The 26568-nt window shown below is 48.7% G+C and overlaps 1 protein-coding gene across 2 annotated transcripts in view; it reads left to right on the top strand.

Annotated features, from left to right (window-relative positions):
- Positions 1 to 26568, top strand: part of MYO15A (myosin XVA) — a 3541761-nt gene that overhangs the window by 2570079 nt on the left and 945114 nt on the right. For both annotated transcript variants that reach the window (XM_069645706.1, XM_069645705.1), the window contains one exon: positions 3182 to 3255. In XM_069645706.1, the coding sequence (XP_069501807.1) occupies positions 3182 to 3255 (74 nt within the window). The remainder of the gene's footprint in view (positions 1 to 3181; positions 3256 to 26568) is intronic.

Below are 26568 nucleotides of genomic sequence, written 5' to 3'. Positions count from 1 at the left end.
AGTGGGTGCCGGAGCTTGACCCCTTGCTATGCTCCACTACTGCAGTTCTTGTTGTTCTTTGGCCAAGGCCAGACTGAATGTAGATATGGTGAAGGGTTATTTGTCAGTTTTAGGCAGAATTATATGCAGTACCCTTTGGGAACACCACACACAATTAAGACTACAAGTGACAGTACAAATTCACTTTTGGTACAAGCCTGTACTACACAGTTAAAGTGGTAGCAGTGGAAATAGGGGAAGTTAGGCATTTGATTCCTTTTCTTTTTAATAAAACACTTGAAACATGACTCACAATCATGCAAGTCCTTCTTCTGGTACATCACACTACCCTTGTCGCTTGTGCAAATGTATAAGTGGGTGCCGGAGCTTGACCCCTTGCTATGCTCCACTAGTGCAGTTCTTGTTGTTCTTTGGCCAAGGCCAGACTGAATGTAGATATGGTAAAGGGTTATTTGTCACCCCGCTCAAACATTAAAAAGTCTCCACAGCAAGCGTCCTATTTCTCAGTTCCCATGGCCATCCAGTTTCTTAAATGACCAGGGAATGCTTTCCCTGCCAAGCTGTTTGGGGTTCCTGCTTGGAAGCTTGATCTAATACTAGCGTTCCTCATGGTGGCTCTGTTGGAGCCTTTATGGACTTCCCCCTTTTCCATGTTTTAGTGGCATTTCTGGTAGCAATTACCTCTGCTAGAGGGTTGAGAGTTTATGGGACTTTCCAGTTTACTTGCATTTCTACAATGTTCGAATGACAAGGTTACCCTGTGGGTAAAGCCCCCATTCTTACTGAAGATGGTCCCAGAGTTCCAACTTTAGCAACACGTTCATTTGCCGGATTTCTTTCTTTCTCTGCCCCATTCTAAGACTGAAAAGAGCATCCACAAACTAGATCCAAGAATGATTTTGAAATTGTATCTTTCAAGAACAAAGAACTTCAGCGAAGAAGACCAGTTGTTTGTTGTGTTTTCGGGGCAAAAAAATGAAAGTCCACCAAAAAAAGAACAATATCAATATGGTTTGTCCTATGTGGAAGCATTAAGATGTATTCCACTAGGGCTTGGTGGCCACTCTGCATTGCAGAGATGTTTCCCTATCCTGGATACCTATCAGACGGCTAGTTGGGCATTTATCTAGTGCTTCACTAAAAACTTCTCCCTTCATTCCTCGGATGATGAGGATGCTGCAGTGAATGCTGAGAAATTCCCTGTTGTAATTGTTATTGTTCCTCCCAACCTCCTAATTTGACTTTGGAAGTCTTTCAGAAGATAAGGAATCTGCGGCAGGTGTGTATCCATTAGGAAACCAAATGACTTCCCTTTAGTAATGTTTCTTCTGGTGGATACTTTCATTCCTCCCACAAATTCGCCATCACCATCCTTCCATCCCTCTAAATGGAATTTCTCCAATTTAATTTATTTTGCCAGAGTGACTGAAATAGATTCCTCACTATTTTTGCCATTTGTTGCCTTGCTGAGGAAAATGGGTGTAACTGAGGAAAACGGCGCTGCGTCCCTGATCATTTATGCATGTGACATCTTTTCGGCACAAGAGCTTGTCTGCTTCCACGCTTTACTCCATCACATGGTGGCTGAAGAAAAAAGTTTCTGGAGCTAACTTCATCAGGTGGATGTATCAGAAAAGGGGGAATGTGAGGAAGGAATTAACATATCCACCAGAAAGAACATTAGCAAGGTAAGTAATTTATTTCACAGAATGCTGTGTTCAGATTTTCTAATGTTATCATTTTTATTTTGGTTGCTTTTTTTGGGCACAGTATTAGCTTAAGTGTATCAAGATGTGTTTCTTGCTTGCTATATAATACCTGTTGTAATATAAGCCTGCTTTGCTACAATATGCTTGCTTGGTACATAATGCCTGTTTGATACCTTCTGTCTGCTTAACATATGGTTACACAGCGTAGTCATGCTAGTATAGTGGCGCCACATCCCCCTTGATACAATGGGCTAATATCCGCTTGTTCTTACTAATTAGATAATTGCTGAACACCATGTCTTACCCTTTTGTCATGTTGGCTTAGAAGATAGCTCAGTGTCAACACGCTTGTCTGTTAGCCGTTGAAGGGGGATGTTTTGAGGGTTTATCTGAAGAAGGAGGGATATGATTCGGAGGCAGATGTTTTCCAGTTAGTGTTTATGAATAATGAGGTGACTATCTCTCAGTGACATATTCTTTTGAAATGGGTTATGGTAAGGTGGAAGATATTGGTGGAGCAGAGCTAAGTGGACTTTGGTCAGCATACATTCGGGCTTTATTGGAGAAATGTCGACAAAGCAGAGGATTTTCAATTTAACCATGGTACTTAGTGAGAACTAGTGAAGTGCAAGGGTTATAAGGTTTTATTTTCTGTCCTTTTTTCTTGATGACAGAGAAGAGTAATTATCATAACTATGCAACTTTAAAAATAATAATTAATACAATGTTCAACATACTGTCTGAATACTTGAAGCAACAAGGGAACAGACATGCCTTTAACAGTCAGTTCGGTCCTCAGCTCATTTGTGAAGGCTCTCAACGGTTCTATGATGTTTCACCGCAGGCCGATTTTGCTGAAACTCATTTTGACGATTCCGGTTTCGGTGCCGCGAGGAAACATCATTTCCTCTCAGCGCCCCCTCCCATGTTAGCTCCCAATGTGGGGGACACCCCTGAAACCTCCTTTCTCCCACACTGCCCTCCTCACCGCACACCATGTCATCTGTTCTGCGGGGGACACCCTGCCACCCCCTGGATCTCCCAACCACCCTCTTGTTCCCAACATGTTACACATTCATACACATGCACCCCCACACACACAGACATGCATACACACATACTCCTACCCCTCTGCAAACCACCACCTTATCACACTGCTCACGCTGCCGCCTCCAGCCCCACTCTCTGGATGCACTGTAAGTGCATGTGTTGTTCCTCGACAGTCCGCTGTTCGACGAAAGCAGCCTGTCAGGGAGTTGTATGTGGTGAGCGTGGGCTAGACCGTCTCAGCAGCTCAAGGCGCAGATACATTTGTTGCATTGCAAAATCAGAAAGCTGCTTGGGTGGAGGTAGTGCGATTTTAGAGACCAGATGGATTGTTTATTCAAAACAGTTGGGGCAGAGGATCCATATGCTGACATTGCATGTTTATTCGGCTTGCTAAGTGCTGAAACTCTGTATTTTATTTTTAGGTATTATGAAGTTCATGGGAGATCAACCGTTGAAAGGACAGCCTGAGCTAGATGTTGTTTGCTTCATTTTAAAGGTAACAAATTAATCAATACTAATGAGAAGGTTCTGGCGACTGAATATTGACTCTTGGTCCTCAAATACCCACCAGTTACACCCATACTAAGGATGCTTGCCTATGGGGACACAGGGTAATTGGTTTGCTTTGCAACAGAAGATACAACCACTCCAACACTCTCCTGCAGCAGGGTGCTACTTAGAAGCAAGCTCAGAGTCTCTTGGGCATGTACTGATATTTTGCATACACATACTAAGTGTCTGTGGCCAGAAGACTAAGGTAAGATGATTTTGCTCTGAGGGAACCTCCTTATACCATCTCCAAGGGTACCATCACAGAGTGGGTGGCTCCCACCGGCCCTCAGAATTCCCCTTTTTTGTTGTGAAATAGTGATGTTGGGTGAGATAAGGTCTCAGTCATTTGTAGTGTGAGGGACTATAATGGTGCTTATACATTGACTTTTTATAATAGCCTTATCATTGGTATTTCCAAAGTTTGCAGACTTTACTTTGTATAGATAGTAACCTTACCTATTTTTAAAAAAGTTTTTTTTCACTGATTTCTAGCACTTTTTAGGTTACAGTGTAAGTGCATATTAGCACATTGTGGCAGAGGGAATTTCCTGATATGGGGCATGTGGATTTTGGCAGAGGGTGCACATTGTGACAAAGTTTGGTAAGTGGCACGGGACATGTAGATGGTGGCATAGGGTGCATGTAGGGGCATTTGGTGATGTGGGTATATGTGGATTGTATTGCGGATGGTGATGTAGGCTGATGGTGGTTATCTATGGGTGCTGGTGCAAATGGTGCCATCGGGTAATGGTGGGTATATGTGGATGTTGGTGTGTATGGTGCCAGACGATGTTGTTATGGATGATAGAGGATGGTGTATATGGTGAGGAAGCGTGTGAAATGAGATGGGGCATGTTGAGTCTCTGTGTGAATGGTGGCATAGTGTGCATGAGGTATGGGTGAATGGTGGTGTAGGATGTGAATTGTGGCAGAAGCTGAAGGTATGGATAGTGGCAGAGCAGAGGGGGCATGTGGTAGAAAAGGTTGTTCAGTGAAATGAGACATGTTGTGGCTCTGTGTATGTTGGCACTGGGTGTGGAATGTGGCATATGGTGGCAGTGGATGGTGATGTAAGGTGCACCTGGTGGTGTAGGCTAATGATGGGTATGTGTGAATGTTGGTGCATAGTGCGGAAGGATGATGTCATGGATAATAGTGGAGGATACATATGGTGGCAAAGAGATTTGAGTAGAATGGGTCATGTTGTGACTCCTGTGAGGATGGTGGCATAGGGAAGGGGTAGGTAGTGGCATAGGATGTGTATGGTGGCATATGGTGTGTATGTTACATAGACTGTTGTTGTGTATGTGTGGATGGTGTTGCATATGGTGGTGTAAGATGATGGTGAGTATGCGTGAATGATAGTGTGTATCTAACAGAGTTATGGATGATAGTGTAGGTTATGGATGGTGGCAGAGGGTGTGTATAGTGTTGTAGACAGATGCAGGTATGTCTGTATAGTGGTACATATGGTTGCATGGATTGATGGTGTGTATGTGTAGACGGGGGAAGAAACAAATGTGATGGGTGGTGGTTGAGGGTGTGTAGGGCGGCAAAAGGTTTTGAGTGCAATGGAGCATGTTGCAGTTTTGTGTGGATGGTGATGGTGACGTAGGGGGCAGATGGTTGTGAAGGGTGTTGACGGATGCCGGCATAGGGTACACATGGTGACAGAATCTCATGGTGTGTATAAAGGCGGAGGGTGCTGTGTCAATGGTATTGGGAGCAAGAAAATAGTGCAGGACAAGAGTCTTACGTTTAAACAGTTTTTTAGGTGTAATTCACACACATTGGCTAACTAAAAAAACTGGGTTCTTTATGAAACAGAAGGTCAAGATGATCAAATGTTTGAGACCTGAGTTGTCCACAAATAGTCCTTCCTGCTCCTTGAGGCATCCATGATCGGTTTCTTCACCACTTTACTCTCCGGGTGTTGTGGGCTTTAGGGCTCCCGAAACCTGTTTCAGGTTGCTAGCTTGGTGCAGACTTCTGGGGTCCAAACCCTAAGACTAACTTGGTGGCAGAATCCAACCCACAATGAATCAGTTGGTCTAGGCATTGGTGAGGCAGGCCTGGAGAAATATAGGGGAGTCCTTTTCGGTCTACCCTGTCCCATGACCTTTCAGATGCTCCCCCCTGTCACCTCTCCACTCCTGAGGTAACCTCCATGACCCAATTTCTTTCCTCCTCCTTCCTTGTGATTCTACCTAAGGCTCACGTGTCCCATTGAAACCTGCCTACGAAGTCTGGCTGGGTTCTTACCCATGGCTAGGGTTCTGCAGGTTTTCCCCTTCAGCCTCTCTACTTTCTCCACCAACTTTTCCTAGGTGGAAAGTTTCTCTCCTTCTTCCTTTTGCCCCACACCAACCTTCTTGCCAATGTCCCCTCCTCCAACCACCTCTCTCTGTTGTTTCTCTCCTACTACATTTATTGATGCTCATCGTCCTCCTACGGCTCTTTCTCTTACCACCTCCTCCAAATTCTCTTTCCTTCCACCTCTTACTGATATCTTTTGCTTACTACCTCCTTTGGCCATCCCTCTCTTACCACCTCCTTCTGATGTCTTTTGCTCACCACCTAATTCTGACATCTCTCTATTATTACATCCACCTGATGTTTTCTCCTATCACATATTACAGCTTTTCACCAACCACCTCCATCATGTACCAACAAGTTGCAAAGTTGAAGGAACCTTTTAAGTCACTCCAACAACTTCCTTGACTATAACAACCTCTTGAAGATGTTCCATGACCTCCTTTCAAGCTCTCTAACTAGTACCTGGAATGGATTTCCTTTCTCCCGCAGATTTTTTTGACAGGGGGGGGTGGTGGACCACGACCTGGCCGTCGACCATCAATTCGTCTTGCTCAGCGTCTGGTCATCGGCTCGGGACGTGACGTCAGGTGTCGTATAAATACCACGTCACTACGCCCCAACCTCAGTTCCTTTTTTCTGCATGCTAACACGCTGCTTGAGAACACAGAGTCTTCAACTCACTAGACGTGTTGGTGAAGTCTAGCCCTTGCAGGCTAATGGACCACCTGAGCAGTTTCAGGTTTTCACCCTTCATCTGCATAAGCCACTTCAGGGGCTTATGATCTGTTTGGACCTTGAAGGTAGACTCCGTAAGGTATGGCCTACAACGCCTAAGGCTCCAAACTATACTAGAACATTCCTTCTCAACAGTAGCCCACCTAAGTTCTCTACCCTTGAGTTGTCTACTGAAGAAAAGGGGGCCTCTCAGAAAGCTGAGGAGTCCCAAAAGCAGTCACAGTCGGGTAAACCTAAACCCTCCTCTCCTAAGACCCAAAAATCTAGTGGGGATAAGTCATCTGTGGGTGGGAATAAGAGTAGTGGTCCACCTGCTGCACAGTGGTGCCAGTACCGTACCCCGCACTCCCGGAACTTGTTGGGATTGTGGGGCTCTGGATCACAAGAGGGGTGACTCCAAGTGTAAAGGTAAGGCACTTGGAGTACAGGCTGTCAGCCTGACCTACCCTTACCCCATGTCTGAGGTGGAGGCCACTGTCCTCCCCTCCTCTACAGGGATCACATTTGGTGCTCCTGTAGAGATTTCCTTAGTGTCCCTTGGGGCCTGGGACCAGTACGCAGAAGTACTGACGACAGAACACCCGTAGATTTTTGAGAAGTGTCCTCCTGAATGGTGTTGTGTCTTGACTGTTGTGTAGTCAGGAGAGTCCTCTGTCCACAAGTGCCACACAGGGAGGAACAAAATACACTCCCTGTGCAACCCTTGAGGCCACAGGTGGGAGATCTTCTTCCTCCGGAACCACAGACCCTCCGAACCCCGGACCACTACAAAGAAAGCACCGGTTAAGTTATGCGCCTAACAATAAACACTAGCCAAACACAAACAACTGGAACGGTCTTACCCACTGGAGCGGTGAGGTACTCCTGTATACCAATGGGGGTTTCCGGGATTCTCCAAGGGCTCCCCTTACTCCGAGGGAAGTGCAGGAAGGCCAGATGTGGGTTTAATGGGCCGGGCTCACCCATTGTCAGAGTCCTGAACAAGAACCAAGTAAATGTAGTGCCAAGGGATAAAGCAAGCGGGAGTCCAAGAAGCAGTCCGTGATCCGTGATAGGCAATGCAGAAGACAAAAACCAGGGAGATCCAAAACCAATCCGTGAGGCAGTCCAAGGTCGATATCCAGATGATCAAGAAATCAGGTACGTAGCGCCGAACAGTGTCCAAAATTAAACAGCTGTGAAGCATCGGTTGGACCGACGCGGCCGTTTAAATACTGGCGCTTCTCTTCCCTTTCGGACACGTGATCCGCAGGTTCCGGTCACGTGATCTGCGGGTACAGCACGTGTGTGTATCTTTTGGGTCGCTTGAACTTCAGCCATGTTATGAGAGCGGGACGCATTCCTGGTATGCGGAAGTGCGACGGCACGAAGCCGATCCTTCAATCGCCATGGGAGTCGCCACCGAAACAGACATTGCAGCGAGCGGGTAGAAGCACGCTGGAGTCCAGGTGATGGCAAAGTAAGCGAGGAGGGCACAGGTGAATCCCGGAACCGGGCATGGGGTCGGGAGGGACTAGAAACAATGGCGGGGGAACTGGGGGGACAGGGAACCTTGCTAGCCGTCGTGACAGATCCCCCCCAAAGGCCCACGACCCCGTGGTCAAGAAGGATTGTCCCGGTGGAACCGAGCCACCAGACGGGGGGCGTGGACGTCCACGGCGGGAACCCAAGACCGCTCCTTGGGCTCAAAGCCCGACCAGTCCACCATATACTGCAGGGCACCCCTAAAAACCCGGGAGCCCAGGACCGCAGAGACCTCGAACACATCAAGGGAGACCAAGGACACCAGGGCCGCGGGGGCACGAAGCCGCGTAGGACCAGGACAGGGTTTGAGCAGCGAGATGTGGAACACGGGGTGGATCCGCCAAGACCCCGGGAGAGCCAATTTATAGGCCATGGGATTGATAACCCTGGACACCAGATAGGGACCAACAAACCGAGGCAAGAGCTTCCTAAACCCCACCAGTCGCAGATGCCTAGTAGACAACCAGACACAAGACCCCACGGCATACGACGGGGCCAACACCCGCCGTCTGTCGGCCTGCGCCTTCATGGATGCCTGAGCCTCGAGGAGGTAGGTCGAGGTCTGAGCATGGATGGAGGCCAGATCCCTAACACAGGCAGCCGCGCCCGGATTGAAAGTGGAGGACAGATCAGGGATGGGCAACACACGGGATGCTGCCCGTACAGGACGTAGAAGGGGGAGAACCCAGTGGAAGAGTGGACAGCATTGTTATACGCAAATTCAGCAAGATGCACCACTCGCAACCACGATGCTTGTTGTTGCATGGTCAGACAGCGCAGGTACTGCTCTAGGGTTTGGTTAAGCCTCTCGGTCTGACCGTCCGTCTCAGGGTGGTATGCCGACGAGAAACGGACGTCTATACCGAGCAGTCTGGTCAACGCATGCCAAAAGCGGGACGTGAACTGTGAACCCCTATCCGAGATGATGGCTGAAGGGAGCCCGAAGAGACAGAAGATATGTACAAAAAAGAGCTTGGCCATGGCAGGAGCGGTAGGTATACCTTTACAGGGAATAAAGCGGGCCATTTTCGAAAACGAATCGACAACCACCCACAGAGTGTCAAAACCCTGGACTTGCGGTAGATCAGTGATGAAGTCCATGGTTACGGTGTGCCAGGGTCTGGGGAGAACGGGCAAGGGGAGAAGGAGACCCACAGAGCGACCCCTACGGTGTTTACATCGTGCGCAAATGGCGCAGGTGTTAACGTAACACTCCACGTCTTTTCTCATGGAAGGCCACCAGCACCATCGTTTCAGTAACGCCAAGGTACGTGATTGACCGAGGTGTCCGTGTACAAGGGCGTCATGGGACCATTTGAGAGCCATGTTGCGAGTATCCATAGTGGGCAAGAACAATCTGTCTGATACAAAGGGTAGGCCGTCACAGTACACGGGATCCCATTCGGATAGCTGATTGTGGTGTATGGCAACCCACTTCCTTATTGCTTTGAGCAAAGGCATAGACGGGGTGAACAGACAAATCACCTTGCCACAATCTAGTAGAGTGTCAGAGTACACCGGCAAGGCCACACCCCCAGGGGATCGAGACAGGCCGTCGGCTTTTCTGTGGGCTGAGCCTGAACGATGCTTGATGACAAAATCAAAAGCAACAAAAAACAAATGCCACCGGACCTGCCTGCTGTTGATACATTTCAAGGACGCCAAGTCTTGCAGGTTCTGGTGGTCGGAGTACACAGTGACCCAGTGTTTTGCTCCCAAAAGATGATGCTGCCAAACACGAAATGCGTCCATGACTGCTAACAATTCTTTTTCAGTCACAGTATAGTGTTATTCGGCGTCAGTGAATTTGCGAGAGTGAAAAGCCACAGGGTGAAGCCGGCCAGTGGTGGGGCATATCTGTGACAACACCGCGCCCAAAGCAAAGGAGGAGGCATCGGTCTCCACGATGAAGGGTAGTTCCGGGTCCGGGTGTTGCAGGACGGGTGCAGTAGTAAATGCTAGTTTCAGGGCCTCAAAGGCCTGTTGATGTATATAGGTCCACAAGAAAGGACTACGAGGGCTGGTCAGGGGAGTGAGTGGTGCCACCAGAGAAGAGAACCCAGAGATAAAGCGTCTGTAAAAGTTAGCGAAGCCGAGGAAAGATTGCAGAGCCTTCAGGGTCTTGGGAACAGGCCAGTCTAATACAGCCCGTACCTTGGAAGTGTTCATGGCCAGCCCCCCAGGAGTGATAGAAAAACCAAGAAACTCCACAGAATCAGCATGGAACAGACACTTCTCTGGCTTGGCAAATAGGGAGTGTAACTGCAAACGGGAAAGCACTTCGCGTACGTGTTGTACGTGCTCATTTAGGTTTCGGGAGAAGATTAGTATGTCATCCAGATATACCACAACGAACACGTCCAGGATATCGGAGAAGATGTCGTTCATGAATCTCTGGAACGTGGCCGGAGCATTGCATAAACCGAAGGGCATTACCGTATACTCATACAGCCCGTAGCGAGTGCAAAAAGCAGTTTTCCATTCATCGCCAGGGCGCACACGAACCAGATTGTAAGTCCCGTGCAGGTCCAATTTAGTGAAGATGGAGGCATGAGAGAGACGGTCGAGTAGGGGCGTAATCAAGGGAATGGGGTACCGGTTATTTACTGTGATAGCATTGATCCGGCGGTAATCTACGCATGGGCGCAGGTCACCTTCTTTTTTGGGGATGAAGAAAATGGGACTAGCTGCTGAAGAAGTGGAAGGGCGGATGTGGCCTAAGCAGAGGGACTTCTGGATATACTCCTTCAAAACCAGGTCTTCAGCTGGGGAAAGGGAATAGATCCGACCGGTGGGAATGATACTGTCGGGTAGTAAGTCTATCGGGCAGTCGTATGGGCGGTGTGGTGGAAGCGCTTCTGACGAACCCTGATCAAACACTCCTGCGTAATCCTGGTATTGGGCCGGTACGTGCGTGGAGACCAAGCCCACTGTACGGTGTTCTATCGGGGAAGCCGGAGCAGTGGTGTCCCTGATGGTCAGATGTGCAATGGATCCCAAAGCCTGAGCAGGTGTGGTGTCCCTGGTGTTTGCGGGAAGGCAGTAGTGTTGGCAAAGGTCGGACTCGAAGTGTACGGAACCGGCCTTCCAGTCTATCAACGGGTTATGCTCCTGGAGCCAGGGGATTCCTAATATGAGGCCGAACTGGGGCATAGAAAAGAGGTCAAAGCTCAGGGTTTCGGTGTGAGTTGACTGGATTGTCAAGAGCATCAGTGCCGTTTGCTGTTTAATAGGCCCGGATATCAGCGAAGTGCTATCAACCGCGTGTACTGGTCCGGGCAAGGTCTTGGTCAAAAGGGGTAGGTTCAGGGACTGTGCAAGTGTGATGTCGATGTAATTACCCATGGCCCCGGAGTCTATGATGATCGTAACCTGGTGTGTGATTCCGGGCGTGGGCTGGATAACTGCTTGCACATGGATCGGCCTGATGCGACCGAAAGCGGGTATGGGATTCGGGGTAAGACAAGAGGTGCTCGACCCAGTCCCCGTTTCTAGGGTCGAGCAGTCCGAAAACTGAGATCTTGTGTTTCGGCCTGCGGGGGCATTCTTTGACATAATGACCTGTTAATCCGCAATAGAAGCAAGCGTTGTCCGTTCTCCTACGCTCGCGCTCTACTGGCGTGATAGGACTTCGTATGCCCCGTATCTGCATAGGTTCATGAGCCGAGTCCGGGGTAGCCGAAGCGCCAGGAGGCGTTGGAAAACCAGCCTCAGCCCTGCGTTCCGAACGCCGGGCGTCTACCTGTAATGCTAGGTATACTATGTCTTGGAATGTGGTTGGCAAAGAGGGAGCAACGGCAAGGACGTCCTTCATGGCTTTGCATAGGCCCCTGTAGAACACAACAGACCTCTTGCTTTCAGGCCAAGACGTCTCTGCTACCAGCTGATTGAATTTGGTAATGCACTGGATCAAAGAACCCTTCCCTTGCCCTAGGTCCAGGAGTTCTAAATCACGGGACTGTACTTTATGGCGTGTATCGAATACCCGTGACATTTCTGCAACTAGTAGATCGAAGTCATAAAGGGCAGGGTTGTCGTTCTCCAGGAAGGGATTGGCCCAAGCGGCTGCTGTACCAGCTAGATGGGAGAGTGTAAAGGCTGCCTTAGTGGTAGAGTCTGGAAAAGCTTGGGGCCTGCACAAGAAGTGCAATTTACGCTGGTTCAAGAAGGTCCTGAATTTACTGGGGTCCCCATGGTATCTCTCGAGGGCAGCCAATGGGAAGGGGGATGGAAGTATCACCGGTATGGGACCCTGGGGTGTTGGTACAGGAGGCGGAGCGGGCTGGGAACCTGATGGGGTATCCCCGAATTTGGCATCGGGAGGCAAGGGATGTCTAGTGCTTTGGATGTTGTCCAAGCGTTGATGTAAGGCATTGTTAGCTTCGGCCATATCAGCACGTAACACGGTTATGGCTTGTACCATAGCAGCCAAGGGTTCATCTGCGGCCCCCTCCATGACTACACGACAGGTTGGCTTCAGAGTCTGTTGTGTCTTGACTGTCGTGTAGTCAGGAGAGTCCTCTGTCCACAAGTGCCACACAGGGAGGAACAAAATACACTCCCTGTGCAACCCTTGAGGCCACAGGTGGGAGATCTTCTTCCTCCGGAACCGCAGACCCTCCGAACCCTGGACCACTGCAAAGAAAGCGCTGGTTAAGTTATGCGCCTAACAACAACCACTAGCCAAACACAAACAACTGGAACAGTCTTACCCACTGGAGCGGTGAGGTACTCCTGTATACCTATGGGGGTTTCCGGGATTCTCCAAGTCCCGTCCCTGGTCTAGTCCCGTGGTCCTTGTCCCCAAGGCAAGTTCCCAGGCAGGTACCAAGGATTGGAGGTTCTGTGTGGACTACAGAGGAGTCAAAGCCGTCACCAAAACTGACGCGCACCCATTGCCCCGGGCTGATGAGCTCGTGGACACCATAGGTGCTGCCAAATTTGTGAGCACCTTTGACCTTACCTCAGTCTATTGGCAAATAGCTCTGACGGACCATGCCAAGGAAAAAACAGCGTTCTCAACACCAGAGGGACTCTACCAGTTTAGGGTCATGCCTTTTGGGCAGAAGAATGCCCCTGCCACCTTCCAGAGATTGGTCAACCATGCGCTCAGTGGGCTGGAAGCCTTTTGTGTGGCTTACTTAGACAACATCGCCATCTACAGCTCCACTTGGGAAGAGCATTTGACACATCTGGGTACGGTGTTCCAGGCCTTGAAAAGGGCTAACCTCACTATCAAGGCCACCAAGTGCCGGATAGTTCAGGGGAAAGTCACATATCTTGGTCATGAGGTAGGAGGGGGTCAAATCCAAACTCTCCCCAGTAAGGTACACGATGTACAGGACTGGGAGACTCCCACTACTCAAACCCAGGTGAGAGCCTTTTTGGGCCTCACTGGGTATTATCGCAATTTCATGGCGGACTATGGAACCATAGCTGCACCACTGACAGCTCTGACTTCACCCAAACAACCTAGGAAGGTTAATTGGACGGAAGACTGTCAGAGGGCCTTTGATGGCTTGAAAGAAAGTCTGTGTAGGGCACCTGTGTTGTGTGCGCCTGACTACAGCCGACCCTTTATCGTCCAGACGGATGCCTGCGACACCGGAATTGGAGCTGTCTTGTCCCAGTTAGATGACAAAGGGAGGGAACATCCTATCATCTTCATCAGTAGACAACTCAAGGGTAGAGAACTTATGTGGGCTACTGTTGAGAAGCAATGTTTCAGTATAGTTTGGAGCCTTCGGCGTTTTAGGCCCTACCTTACGGGGTCTACCTTCAAGGTCCAAACAGATCATAAACCCCTGAAGTGGCTTATGCAGATGAAGGGTGAAAACCCGAAACTGCTCAGGTGGTCCATCAGCCTGCACTTCACCATAGAGCACAGACCAGGGAAGATTCATGATAACGCAGATGGCCTTTCCAGAAGGTATGTTGACCGTCTGGATGAGGGTGTCTATCCCGTGACAGATTAGGCACCCTCCACCTCAGTCTGGGGGGGGCCTCTGCGATGCTGGAAATGCATCGGAGGGACAGGGCCTCCGTATCCTTGTCTTTTACTGCCTATTTATCGTGTGTTCTGTCGTGTTTTCATCGCAGGCGTTCATGTGGGACTCCTGGCGGTGCAGCTCTCTCTGTTTTGGTTTGGTGAACAGACCCATGGGATACCCTTACGGCACCCATGGGTGGGGGTACAACCCTGTGCCCCTAGTGTATGTTTTTGGGCACCTGTGGGTGGCCGGCAGAGCAGGGTATGGGCTGGTGGCATGCTCCATGCTGAATTTGACAGGTGCTCTGAGTATCCTCCATTTTGGGATACCCAGGCCCTGCCACTGGAATCAGTTGATTCCTGATAGAAAACAAGATGGCCCCTGTGGCCTCTTGCTTTCTATTGCCTGTTACCTTGTTTTCCCAAAGTCCTGGGAAGCCCTGACTCTGTCCCTTCCCCCTGACTGGCTTTTGGGTCGAAGTTCCATATATGGTGTTGTTGTGAAGTCCAGTCCAGACTGGCTGGAGCCTTCCCAGTGACTGTATGTTGTGGGTACACCCTGTGGGTGGGACCTGGGTGAATGGAGTGTGTGACCAATATGCACTTCTTGTTGTGGCTGTCTGGTTTCTGGTATGAGAGACAAAGGGCCTCATAACACGGTAGGCGGTAACCATGGCGCTATTAGCGCCATGGTTGCTGCCGGTATCTTACCGTGTCTGCCTTGGTGGATGGCGGAATTACCGCCCTACTCCAAGGTGAGCGGGGGCGGTAATTCCCCATTCACCAAGGCTCTTCCTCATTCCCATTTTTGCCCCAAATTGCGGTACCGTAATTAGATCCAAGGTCCCTTTGCGGAACCCGACTTTAACGGCTGGTAAAACCAGCCGTTAAAGTCGGGTCCCGCAAAGGGAACTCGTAGTAAGGCGGTAAGGGTTTACCGGTACCGGTGCCCTTACCGGTACCGGGAAACCCCTACCGCCTACCGTGTAATGAGGCCCAAAGACTGAGACACCCCTGCCCGAAACTGGCCTGAATGCAGTGTGTAGTGTTGAATGGCTGGGTACTTGTCCCAATCCACATTCCTTGTTTTGAGTGTCTGAGAGGGAGGGGGATGGCCTGAATGCACTGTGTGCCTGATTGGCTGACTGACTGCATGAATGCCCTTCTGTATGATTGGCTGCTGCGTGTGACCCAGCAGTGTGGATGAGAGACAGGATAGTATATCTGGGGACCTCTCACCACTGGAAATTGTTCAGAAGCTGTGTCTACACTTGAAGAGTAACTGGAACTGCTGATCCTCGACGCCCAGCTGGAAGAAGAAGACTTGTGTTGCATTTGGTTCGACCTGATCTGAAAGCTGCCAAATTCGTCGAAGTCTGATCCGAGAGATGACCTGGTAAGGCGCCCTCTTCCCGTGCTCCGAGGGGCCATCGAGCACCGCTAACCTTCGCCGAAGCTCCCTGGAAGTCAGACCCTTGAAAGGCTGCCGACCCGAGATGGGACTGCCAAGGAGAACGAAACAAAGCACTGGGACTTCGCCGCTGTCGAAGTCTATTGCCGTCGACCAGGGTTCGTAACCGCTGGAGGCCCGTCGAAGTTGTGTTGCCCAGCCGTGGGGACCACTTGACGCCGTGCCGCCGACGACCGGAGCCGCCCGATCGTTTGCCTAAGAACATTTGAATCAAAGGACTCCCTTGTCCGCAACGTCGGCCGCTTTGTCCCGCCGGAGAAAGTCGAGGACGACCAACGCGCCGAGGAGAATCCGCTGGTGGGTTTCCCGCCACCTGAAGGCCACAAAGACTTCGTCGACTCGACGCCCTTGCTGGGCCACAGTTCTTCTGAAACTCTTTGCGGTCCGGAACAATCAATCGCCGAGGTGCCCCGCACAACTCATCCTCGCAGGACGTCGCTGACGAGCACCGCCTGGATCGACGCCGTGGTCTCGGCACCCTCGAACTTCTCATCGTCGCGGTCGACGACAAGTTCACCATCTTCAACGCCTCTCGACGACCCGTGGCTCCTGCTTTAAAGGGAGTCACTCAAGAAGGATCCTTCGACGCGTCTTCGAAGAACTTTACTCCACCAGGTACATTGGGGGGTAAAACATTATAGGAGGAAATAAGACTATTGAACAATATATGGACTGGGCTTGTGCTATATATCTTTATTTTACAGGTTGCCCAGGTGGGGGGATCGCCACACAGAACTGTGTCTATCGGTAGGAGCCAGTGTTCTGCCTATTGTTTCAACCATCTTGCGTTCCTTCCTATCTCTATTGCTGGTTTCCTTGTTATTGATCTGTGTGACATTTTAACCGTACAGTTGATGCACTTTAATGAGATTTCATAACATTGGTGGTACCACTTTAGAATTGTATATATTTATCATTGTTGATTTCCGAGTACAAAGTGCGTTATTGGGATCATGTACATACCTTTGAATATTAATTATATAAAGACTGCGTTTTCAGTAATACAGTGTGTGGACATTCCTTTGTGGGGACTACACTGTACTTAAGAACCAGCCTGCATCACCTTCTGAGAAGCTAGGCCTTGATTGCTCGTCCATTGCTACCTTATAGAGAATCTTGGCTGGGGTCCTCTGTGCCTCTCCTCTACCATATAGAGAACGGAAGTACAGGCACCCCCCACCAGTATCTTTACAGTCGGCCGCTCTGGTATCGAGTTTCCAACGGTGTTCTGATTGTGGCACCAAGATGTCCATCACTGACAAACACGAGTTGTGTCTCTGGTGCCTCGGCATGGGTCACAGGAATGACGGGTGTCTGATGTGTGCCAAAATGCAACCCAAATCCCCACGTGATCCAGCTGCGAAACTCGCTCTGGGTCTACTGCCTTCAAAATCACTGGGGTGGTTGACGGTTTGGTGTTTGGAGGCCGACACTGAGGGGCACACCTCAGAGAAAGAACATAGGCGGAAGAAGAAACGGTCCCACTCGAGGAGCCATTCTTCCTTGTCCTCATCCCGAAAGAAGAAAAGGCGTCATCGCCACTGTCAGTACTCCGAGTCGTTGACGGATAAAGGTAAGCCATCTGCTGGGCCTACCACCCGGCAAGAGTAGGAGGATTCCAAATCCTCGATGCTTGACATGTTTAAAAAGCATGCTGCAGTCAGCGCGGCTAACCCCCACCCATGCAGCAGTCTTTGGAGCCAAGAGCGGGACTCAGTGTACCTGACCCCTTGAGTGCCCCGGTACCGACAATGTTGGTGCCGATCAATCTTTCGACACTGAAAGAGATCCAAAGGAACCCGGATCAACCCTGTGCATCCAAGGATGTCGCCGCTACAGTGTCTTGATCCCGATCGACACGACATCCACCGTATCGGCACAGAGACACAAACCCTCAACGTCGACTGTTGCTTAGAAAACATTCACCCCACAACCCCGGTCCGAATTTTTCAACACTATGGCAGGTATTTTGGAGGGTAATGACGCCAATGACTGTGGGATGTCAACCGTATTTACTTGGGTTCAGGAGGGGTAGATTATTTTGACGAACAGAATCAGCTTTTACAACTGGCTCAAGGCCTCCAGGATGCCAGCGTACTGGACACCTCCCTAGACCTCGAATTTCAGCAATCCCAGCCCTATCTTTATAATACTTCTACATTCAGTGCTTTGGTAGAAAGGGTTATTGACACCCTGAGATTGCATTCATCTATGGTGCCTGTACAGGGTTATGACATACTGACATTTTAGATGAAGGCCTCACCACAGAACGTAATATGCCCTTAAACCCAGCCATTGCAGATCCTTAATAAATTCTGTTGCAAAACTCTGGTTCCATTCCTCCCGTTTTCTCCACCTTTTCCAGGAAATACAGCCGACTAGAGGAGACCCTTCATACCTCTCCTCTCACCCTTCCCCGGAGGGGCTTGTTGAGCAGGCGGCTACTGTCTCTTCTAGACCTGCATCTTCTACATCCACTCTGCCTCCAGAGAGGGAAGCAAAAAAAGTAGATGCCATAGCAAAGAAAGCATTCAATTCAGGTAGCATGGCCCTAAAAGCTACAAATGTGGCAAGCAGTTTTGCCAAGTACTCCTTTAGTCTATGAACAGCAGTTGAAAATGCTGATCAGTATGTCCCAGAATGAGAAATGTGCAAGGGCTTTGCACATCTAGTGGAGGATGGGAAAGAGGTGGCCAGACAGTCGCTGCGAATGGGCCAGGACATCGCCGACTGTGTGGGCTGATCTATGGCATCAGCCATAACACTAAGAAGACAGACCTATTTAAAAACCTCTGGTTTTTCACCTAATGTCCAAGTCAAGCTTCTGGACATGCCCTTCGAGGGCAATCTTCTGTTTGGCCAAAAAGCTGATGATTCCTTAGAAAAACGTAAGGAATCCAAAATTGCTGCCAAGTCCTTAGGCCTAGCTGCACAGCCGGCCAAACCTGCATTTAGCTTCGCCTCTAGGGCACAGGGCTACAGGGGATATGTTCCTTATGGCAGGAAAGCGCAGCTCCCACCGGCCAGGCAAGGGTAGAAGCGTTTCTCGTTCTCCGGAAAGGGCAGAGGGGCTTCTAGAGGTCAACAGGCAGCGTCAGTGGCAGGGCCGACCCAGCCGCCAAAGCCGCTTTGATTTTGCCCTCTCACAGCAGACTGGTTGGAGGACAGTTGACGGAGCATTTGCTCCAGTGGCAGAGAATTACTTCTGATGCCTGGGCTCTTCAGCTCATTCAGTGGGGTTATTGTCTGTCATTTGTAAGAAAACCACCGGACAGACAGCCCCCACCTCCAATCTAGCTGGGACAGGAGCTCCAGGAAGTACTGAGAACTGAGAGCCGTGTTGTTGAAGGGTGCCGTGGAAGAGGCACCTCCCGAGCAGAGAGAATCGGGCTGGTATTCCCATCATTTCCTGGTATCCAAGAAGGGAGGAGGTCTCCGTCCCATTCTGAACCTCAGGGCCTTGAACAAGTTCTTGAGGAAAGACAAATTTAGGATGGTGACGTTGAGAGAGATTCTCTGGTGTTTCAAAACAAAAAAAAAACAGTTATTATAATTCTCCAAGCTCCCCAACTACAGGACTGGCTGGTGCCGATGGACCTACAGAACGCTTATTTCCATGTGCCGATCCACCGAAAGCACAAGAGGTTCCTAAAGTCCACCATAGGAGATATGCACTATCAGTTCAAGATGCTTCCCTTGGTCTGACCTCCGCCCCAAGGGTCTTCACCAAGCTCATAGCGGTCATTGAGGCTCACCTCAGGAGATCTGGGGTCCACATATTTCCTTATTTGGACGAATGGCTCATCCGAGAGAAGTCTGCAGTGCAGGTCTCGTCCCATTTAGAGTACACAGCTTGCTGCTGCACAAGCTTGGCTTCTCCCTAAATTTAAAGAAGCCCCACATGATACCAGTCCAGAGGCTCCAATTCATCAGAGTAGTTCTAGACACCCGGGTGGGGAAAGCCTTCCCTCCTGAGGCGAGAGTAGTCAGCTTGACAAATGGTCGACTTGTTCCAGATCCATGCCACTCTACCAGCGGCTTATTTCCTTTGCCTCCTAGGCCTCATGGCCTCCTGCATTTTTCTGGTGCCTCAGGCCAGGTTGCACATGAGATCGCTACAATGGCTCCTGAGAGACCAGGTCTCAGTGACTTGGCTCTCTCTCGGATCTCCTCTAGGTGTCTGCATCAGTAGTCAACGACCTGTCCTGGTGGGCGGACCACAGTAGTCTCTTAGCGAGGGAACCCTTCTGGCCTCCCTGGCCTCAGACCTGAGTGGTCACGTTTGCGTCTCTGAAAAGTTGGGGCGCTCATTGGGAGGATTTGCAGGTGAGTGGCCTCTGGTCAGCGACGGAAGCCAGGTGGTACATCAACAGGCTGGAGTTTTCGAGCTATCAGGCCTGCCCTGAAGGCATTCGTCCGTCTCTGCAGGGGAAACATGTCCTTTTTCTGACGGACAACACAGTGCCAATGCACTATCCCAACAAGCAAGGTGGTGTGCACTCCTGCCCCCTCTGCACGGGGCAGAGCATGGTCTCGCACATGTGGGAAGTGTGCCAGGAAGTCCTAGCCCAGGTCTTCACTGCCTGGTGCACCCTATCAGTGGTTATGTTCCCAACTGAGTCCAATAGGAAATGCGAACAGTTTTGCTCGGGGGAATTCCTAGCGAACTGTGCACTGGGGGACGCGTTTCTGGTCGATTGGACCTTCCCTCTCCTTTTCGCGTTCCCTCCGATTCCCGGCATTCCATGGGTTCTCCAGCAGTTGAAGATGTTTGGAGCGACCCTGATCTTGATCGCCACGGACCAGGCGAGGGGAACGTGGTACTTCGACTTCTTGGATCTGTCAATCTGTCCACCTCACCAACTGCCTCGGCGTCGGGATCTCCTAACCCAGTCGGAAGGTCAGATACTCCATCCGACCCCAGAATCACCAAACCTACATGCGTGGCACTTGAGAGGATGCGATATGATGACTGGGACCTCTCTGAGGAAGTACTTGAGGTGTTGCTGGCTGCACACAGGCCATCTACAAGATCTTTGTACGCATGCAGATGGAGAAGATTTGAGGTGTGGTGCACGGAATGCGAGATTGACCCCATCTCTTGCCCCACCACTACAGTGATAGAGTTCCATCTGTCACTGGCTTCAGCAGGCCTTCAGCGCACCACAGTCAAACGATATATGGCAGCCTTGTCTGTGTTTAAACGATCCCGGATCAAGGCCCTTTTTTTACAATCCTCGTAATGGCACAATTCCTGAAAGGCCTTGTAAATAAGTTTCCAACAACTCCCTTTGTTGTCCCAGATTGGGACCTTAATCTGGTTCTGACATTTCTGATGGTGGCTCCCTTTGAGCCTATACACTCTTGTCCCTTACGACTCCTCTCTTTGAAAACAGCCTTCTTGGTGGCTATTACATCCACTAGGCGGAAGAGTGAATTGCAAGCCTGTGCTGTAAACCACCCTTCCTGCGTTTTTTCCCAGAGAAAGTTTCACTCAAAGTAAGGCCTGGCTTCCTCCCCAAGGTTGTCTCGAATTTAACCTGTCGCTGTCCATCGACCTTCCAGTCCTCTACCCTCCTCTGCACCCCTCTAAGCAGGAGGAACGGTCACATCGTCTAGACCTCAAGAGGGTGTTAAGTTATTATGTTGCGAGGACAGCTGATTTCAGGAGAGCTGACCAGCTCTTGGTGGCCTGTTCCTTAGCCCGTAAGGGCCTGCCCATAACCAAGCAGACTTTATCCCGATGGATAATTTTCTGCATAGGTGAATGCTACCAGTCCACTGGGAAGGAATTACCAGCAGGCATCAGCGCCCATTCGACAAGGGGAGTCTCAGCATGAACAGCATTGCAGAGGGGTGTACCTGTCCGGGGAGATTTGTCACGCTGCGACATGGTCATCCCTTCAAACCTTTGCTAGGCACTATAGCCTGGATGTGGCTCGTACAGCTGATGCATGTTTTGACAGGGCAGTGCTGCAAAATGTCTTGGTATAACTTTCTGCCCGCCTCCTTCATTTACTGCTTTGGAAATCTATCAGATGAGGAATCTGTGAGCCATAAGGCAATCCATTGAAGGAGACATTACTTACCGTAATGATCTTTCTATGGATTCTTCTCCTGCAAATTCCTCATCTCCTCTCTCAGAAAGTCGGTGGTTGGCGTGTATCTTCTCTTTCACGTTGACTTAGTGATGGTCCTCTGTGTCCATTTTCTGTCTTCCTGCCACTGATTTAAAAAAAAATAGATTTTTGTAAAACTACTTTTGGTGTTTGTTCACCTTTGGAGGTCTATAGTTACTTTTTCAAAGGCTCATTAGCCCGTTTGCTCTCTCTGTTTTCCTATGCAGCGTGTGGTGCTCGGGGAAAAAAGGGGGGAACTGAGGTTATGGCGTAGTGACATGGTATTTATACAACGCTTGACGTCACGTCTGGAGCCAACGACCAGGCGTCAAGCAAGACGGATCGATGGTCGACGGCCGAGTCGAGGTCTACTACGCTCCCTATCGAAACTTTTCAGAAGCAGCCAAGCTGGTGGGAATATCTATCAGATGAGGAATCTGCGGGAGAAGAATCCATCGAAAGAACATTACAGTCAGTAAGTTCTCCTTCTTTCTTAGAAGCTTCTTCTCCCCCTCAACTCCTCTGCCTCTCCAACCTCCCCCATCTCTGCAGCTCACACTCTCTACAATCCTCTCTCTTCGCCAAGCACTCCAGCCTTGTGTTCCAGCAATGCACACTGGCTGACTGGTATCCATGGATTTTATAGTGCTCTCCCTAAGTAGTGCTTGTGGTGAGTGGCTGCACCTGTGTCTGGTAACTAGGGCAGGGCTAGGATTACGTGCTGCTCCTGGTTGCACCTGTCCTCACCTTAGGCCTTGTGAACTGGACCAAGCCTTCTTCTGGCCTGTCTGCAATGTTGGATTGCAGTGCTCTCTCCCTGGCACACTTGAGCGTTGCTGTGCAGGGATCAGGTATCCTAATACCTCAGCATGTAATTTGCAGATTGGAAAAACTATTGAAGAGTTACAAATGGTTATGGTAATGTAGAGGAATTGCTGGCTTGCAATGATTTTTCAACATTGTATCTTCAGCAGGGTAACACTCTGCGGGAGACAGTTGGTAACTCTTGAACACAAGAAGAGAAATTCACGGTTGTAAAACCACTTGCTTGCAACATTGCATCGAGCATATGTGACAGGAGCTCATACACACAGAAATCCATGTTTGGGAGACCACGAAATTGCAACATTGTATCAAGCACAGACACAGACTGTAACAGTATCAAGACAACTGTTACTACATGCTTGAGGATGAAATTGACTCGGCATAGAGTGCATTTTTTGTTTTTCCTTTGTAGAGTTTTGTGTGTCCTCATGGAGAAATTCCAGCTCCCGCAGTTGGGGAGCAAGTCCATAGAAGCTTTTTTTGTGACTCTCCCCTTCCATGCTATAAGGGCCAAAGCAGGGTGACAAGGTTTTCATCCCCATACTACCTCCAGGCCAATCATTCACTGCCTCGAGGAGGCACTTTGACCCTTAAGTAGCACTTCTTGTGGTCCAAAGAGCCAGGTTGGGGACTTCATCACAGTGCATATGGTAGCTGCAGCATTTTTTCAGATGTCCTGAATATGAAACTCTGCGCAGTTGTTTATGCTGGGACAGGGTGCCCCATTTTTAGTGATGAATTTGACCCATTTCCTCGGTTGTTTGTTTGTTTGTTTATTAATTTCTAATGCGCACCAGACCCGGAGGTATCAGGGTGCAGCAGTTAAAGAAAATGCAAGGCTTAGCTAACATAGTTACAAGTTATGAGCAGAAATAAAACAAATATACAGGTTATGAGCAGAAGTATTACATATATACATCAGGAATAAAAACATATATACAAATTATAAGCAGGAATAATACATAATAATACATATATACATCAGGCCTATGTTAAGAAGTACTTTTAGGGAATATGCAGCTACAGTACAGAGGTGTATGTGGACCAACGGTCCAGCCTACCGGTCAGTGGATTTGAGCAAATTAATGTAGTTACGTCTGAAGTTCAGGTATGGTTGATCTTCTCTAAGAGAGTGGCAGAGAATTCCAAAGTTGGGCTGCTTTCACTGGGAAGCTGCTGCCACCTACCTTGGTCAACTTGAATCTGGTGATAGTGAGGCAGTTGGCGTTACTAAGTCTCATAGGTCTGGTTGATTTTCTCCTGAGGAGTCTATCCATGAGGTAGCTGGGGGCAGCATTGTTTAGTGCTTTATGGGTGAGGGATGCTGTTTTTAGTAAGATTTAATTGTGGGTAGAGAGGGTATCCAGTCATTCACCCTCATTACACGGATGGCGGTAAAGGTTTACCGGTACCGGTAAGGGTACCAGTGCCGGTAAACCCTTACCGCCTTACTACGAGGTCCCTTTGCGGCTCCCGACCTTAAGGACCCGCAAAGGGACCTTGAAGGTAATTACGGTACCGCAATTTGCCCTATGGGGGCATAAATGGGAATGGGGAAGTGCCATGGTGAATGGGGAATTACCGCCCCAACACACCCTGGAGTAGGGCGGTAATTCCGCCATTCACCATGGCGGACTCAGTAAAATACCGGCAGCAACCATGGCGCTAATAGCGCCATGGTTACCGCCGTCCGTGTAATGAGGCCCATTGCATCGAATACAAAGCATTGAATGCCAAAAGCATCGAAAAACTGCATCGAATGCATTTTTTTTAAAGGTAAAGATTTTATTTTAGTTATAATGGGTTTTAAGGAGTAAAAAAACAGGGGTTGGGAGGGTCCCCCAACCCATTAAAAAAAATGCATTCAATGCTTTTTTTTCATTGCTTTTTTTTAGATGCTAAGGCATTCGATGCTTTGGCATTCGATGCAATCACTATAAACCGTAGAAAGCCAGTTATGTTGGTGCCTAGTCGCTGACATATGTGATCTTCTGGTCACACCAAGTGCAGCTCTTAAGGCGTTCTTTTGGAGGATTGATTTATTGGCGCTGATGTAAAGGGCATTGCAATAATCTAGCCTGGAGAGTATTAGGGCTCTGGCCAGGATCATGCAGTTGTCACTCGACAGAAAGAGTTTGCCAGTCCTAATGAGCTTACAGGTGTAGGCGATGACCGCGGCCATTGATTTCACTTGTTTGTCAAAGGATTTGTATTTCAAATTAACATTGGACAGATACTACAAGAGTTCCAATTTTCTACATAACAAGGCTACATGTATTTGTGCTGAGAATGGACTATTTTTACATGAGTTTCGAGACATATTTTTGTTTGTTCGAATTACACATTAGCAGTAGGTATACACTACTGGAGTTCCACGCATGTAAAAAGAAAGTGTAAACATGTGTTTCAATCGCCTTCTTGCAATTTTTCAACCAGTACGTGGATTTTTACCACATTTGGCATTCTTGATTGGGTCGGTCGCAGTCAGTTACTTGCCAAATGGGTGAAGATCCAGCCACATGTTCAAACGTTATAGGGAAAAGCATTTTTGCATTTTCCCATGTAAAGTTCAGTCTATCTATCTCTCTTTATATATCTTGGGTCTATATATCTATCAATCTGTCTTTCTTTGGGTCTCTATGCATACATCTATCTGTCTTTCTATATATATATATTTTTTTTTTTCTTGGTCTAACTGTCTATCGTTGGGTCTCTATATTTATATCTGTCTACCCAATAGTCTTTGTTTGGGTCTTTTATCTACCTGTCTTGGGTTGCTTTATTGATCTAGCTATCAGTCTTAGGGTCTATCTGTTTTTGTGTCACTCTCTGCACCTGTCACTCTCTGTACCTGTTTATCTGTCTATCTGTATTTGGGGCCCTCTATGTATTTAGCTATCAGTTTATCCTAGAGTTTGACTATATGTCTCAGGTATTTTCTATCCATCTATCTATCTGTCCTTGGATCTTTGGATCCATCGATCTTACTATCCATCTAGCTATACGCCTATCTGTCTTTGGGTGGGCGTACCTGTCTGTCTATCTATCTAGCTATCCCTCTATCTCTCTATGTATCTGTCTTTGGGTATATGTTTCTATCTACCTGTTTGTATTTCACCTAAGACATTATCAATAGACCTACGCTGTGACAGTTCTGATTTTCTACAAAACAAGGATTTGTAATGTGTTTGTTAAAAAAGGTAAAAAAAGGCCACTGCGCCCTACACTTATTGATTGAAAATGCACATCTCAGTGGTGAGATAATCACAAAACCACTATTTCATAATACTAAATACCATTTTTTGAATAAGCAGCCAACACGTGTTTCGACCAAATGTATGGGCTTCCTCGGGGCTTTTAATACTTGTTTAACTGTCAAACTCTTTTTCGTGAATTGGCTCCATTCCTATGTATTAATATGTTAGCTTTAATGCCACTTAAAAAGGTCTCTATCTGTCTCTCCTTTTGTGCTGTGGAGAGTGTATCTCTAGCTGAACAACTGTACAGCACCTATAACTTTGAAAGGGTTTGTTAAAGAGGTAGTTCGCTCAGAAATGTTATTGTCCCTATCGTTCAGGCATGTATTTTTTAGCATACATCGATCGATCTTAAAAAAATGTCCAATGCGTATTACCTTAGTTTTTCTCACTTTTACACATGCAAAAAAAAAGGTTTCGAATACCGCCAACATGTGCTAATGTTTCTGTTGATCGATCACCCTAAGTTCAAATGCCCTCATGGCAGTAATTCAGATCACCCGCCCCTAAAGCTGAGCTCACTAGTCAGAACAATATGCTCCACCTATTTTAATAACGTTCATGGGCAGCATAGCCAAATGTACCCTGTCATCCCCCACGTCATAACGTTACCTAACACAGAACAAGGATCATAAACACACACCTCCACACAAAACACAAAGGTTTTGTTTCTTTTCACAAAAAGGATAAATAAACATTTATTTAGAAGAAAACTGCAATAGTCGTCAGCGTAACAAGTACTTTTATTTTTGATACAACACTAAAAAGAGGAGATTATGGGCCTCATTAAGAGGTCAGCGGTAACCCACTGCTGCGACCGACAGTTTTCCGCCGACCTCGTAACACCATTTCCGGCACATAGCTTCCCAGTCCCACGGGGGTCTTAAAAGTCCCGGCGGACCGGGAAGCTAGGCGCTGTAAAATGTTAGTCCCCATTCCTGGGGAGTCCCATGGACTGCCTACCGGGGCCGCTGCGCCTGGCAGGGTCAGACCTGTCGGGTGCAGCAACCCCGGCAGGCAG

This window comes from Ambystoma mexicanum, chromosome 2p (genome assembly GCF_040938575.1).
Source record: "Ambystoma mexicanum isolate Mex_15411 chromosome 2p, UKY_AmexF1_1, whole genome shotgun sequence".
Lineage (NCBI taxonomy): Eukaryota > Metazoa > Chordata > Amphibia > Caudata > Ambystomatidae > Ambystoma > Ambystoma mexicanum.
This window is presented reverse-complemented; position numbering and strand designations above follow the sequence as displayed.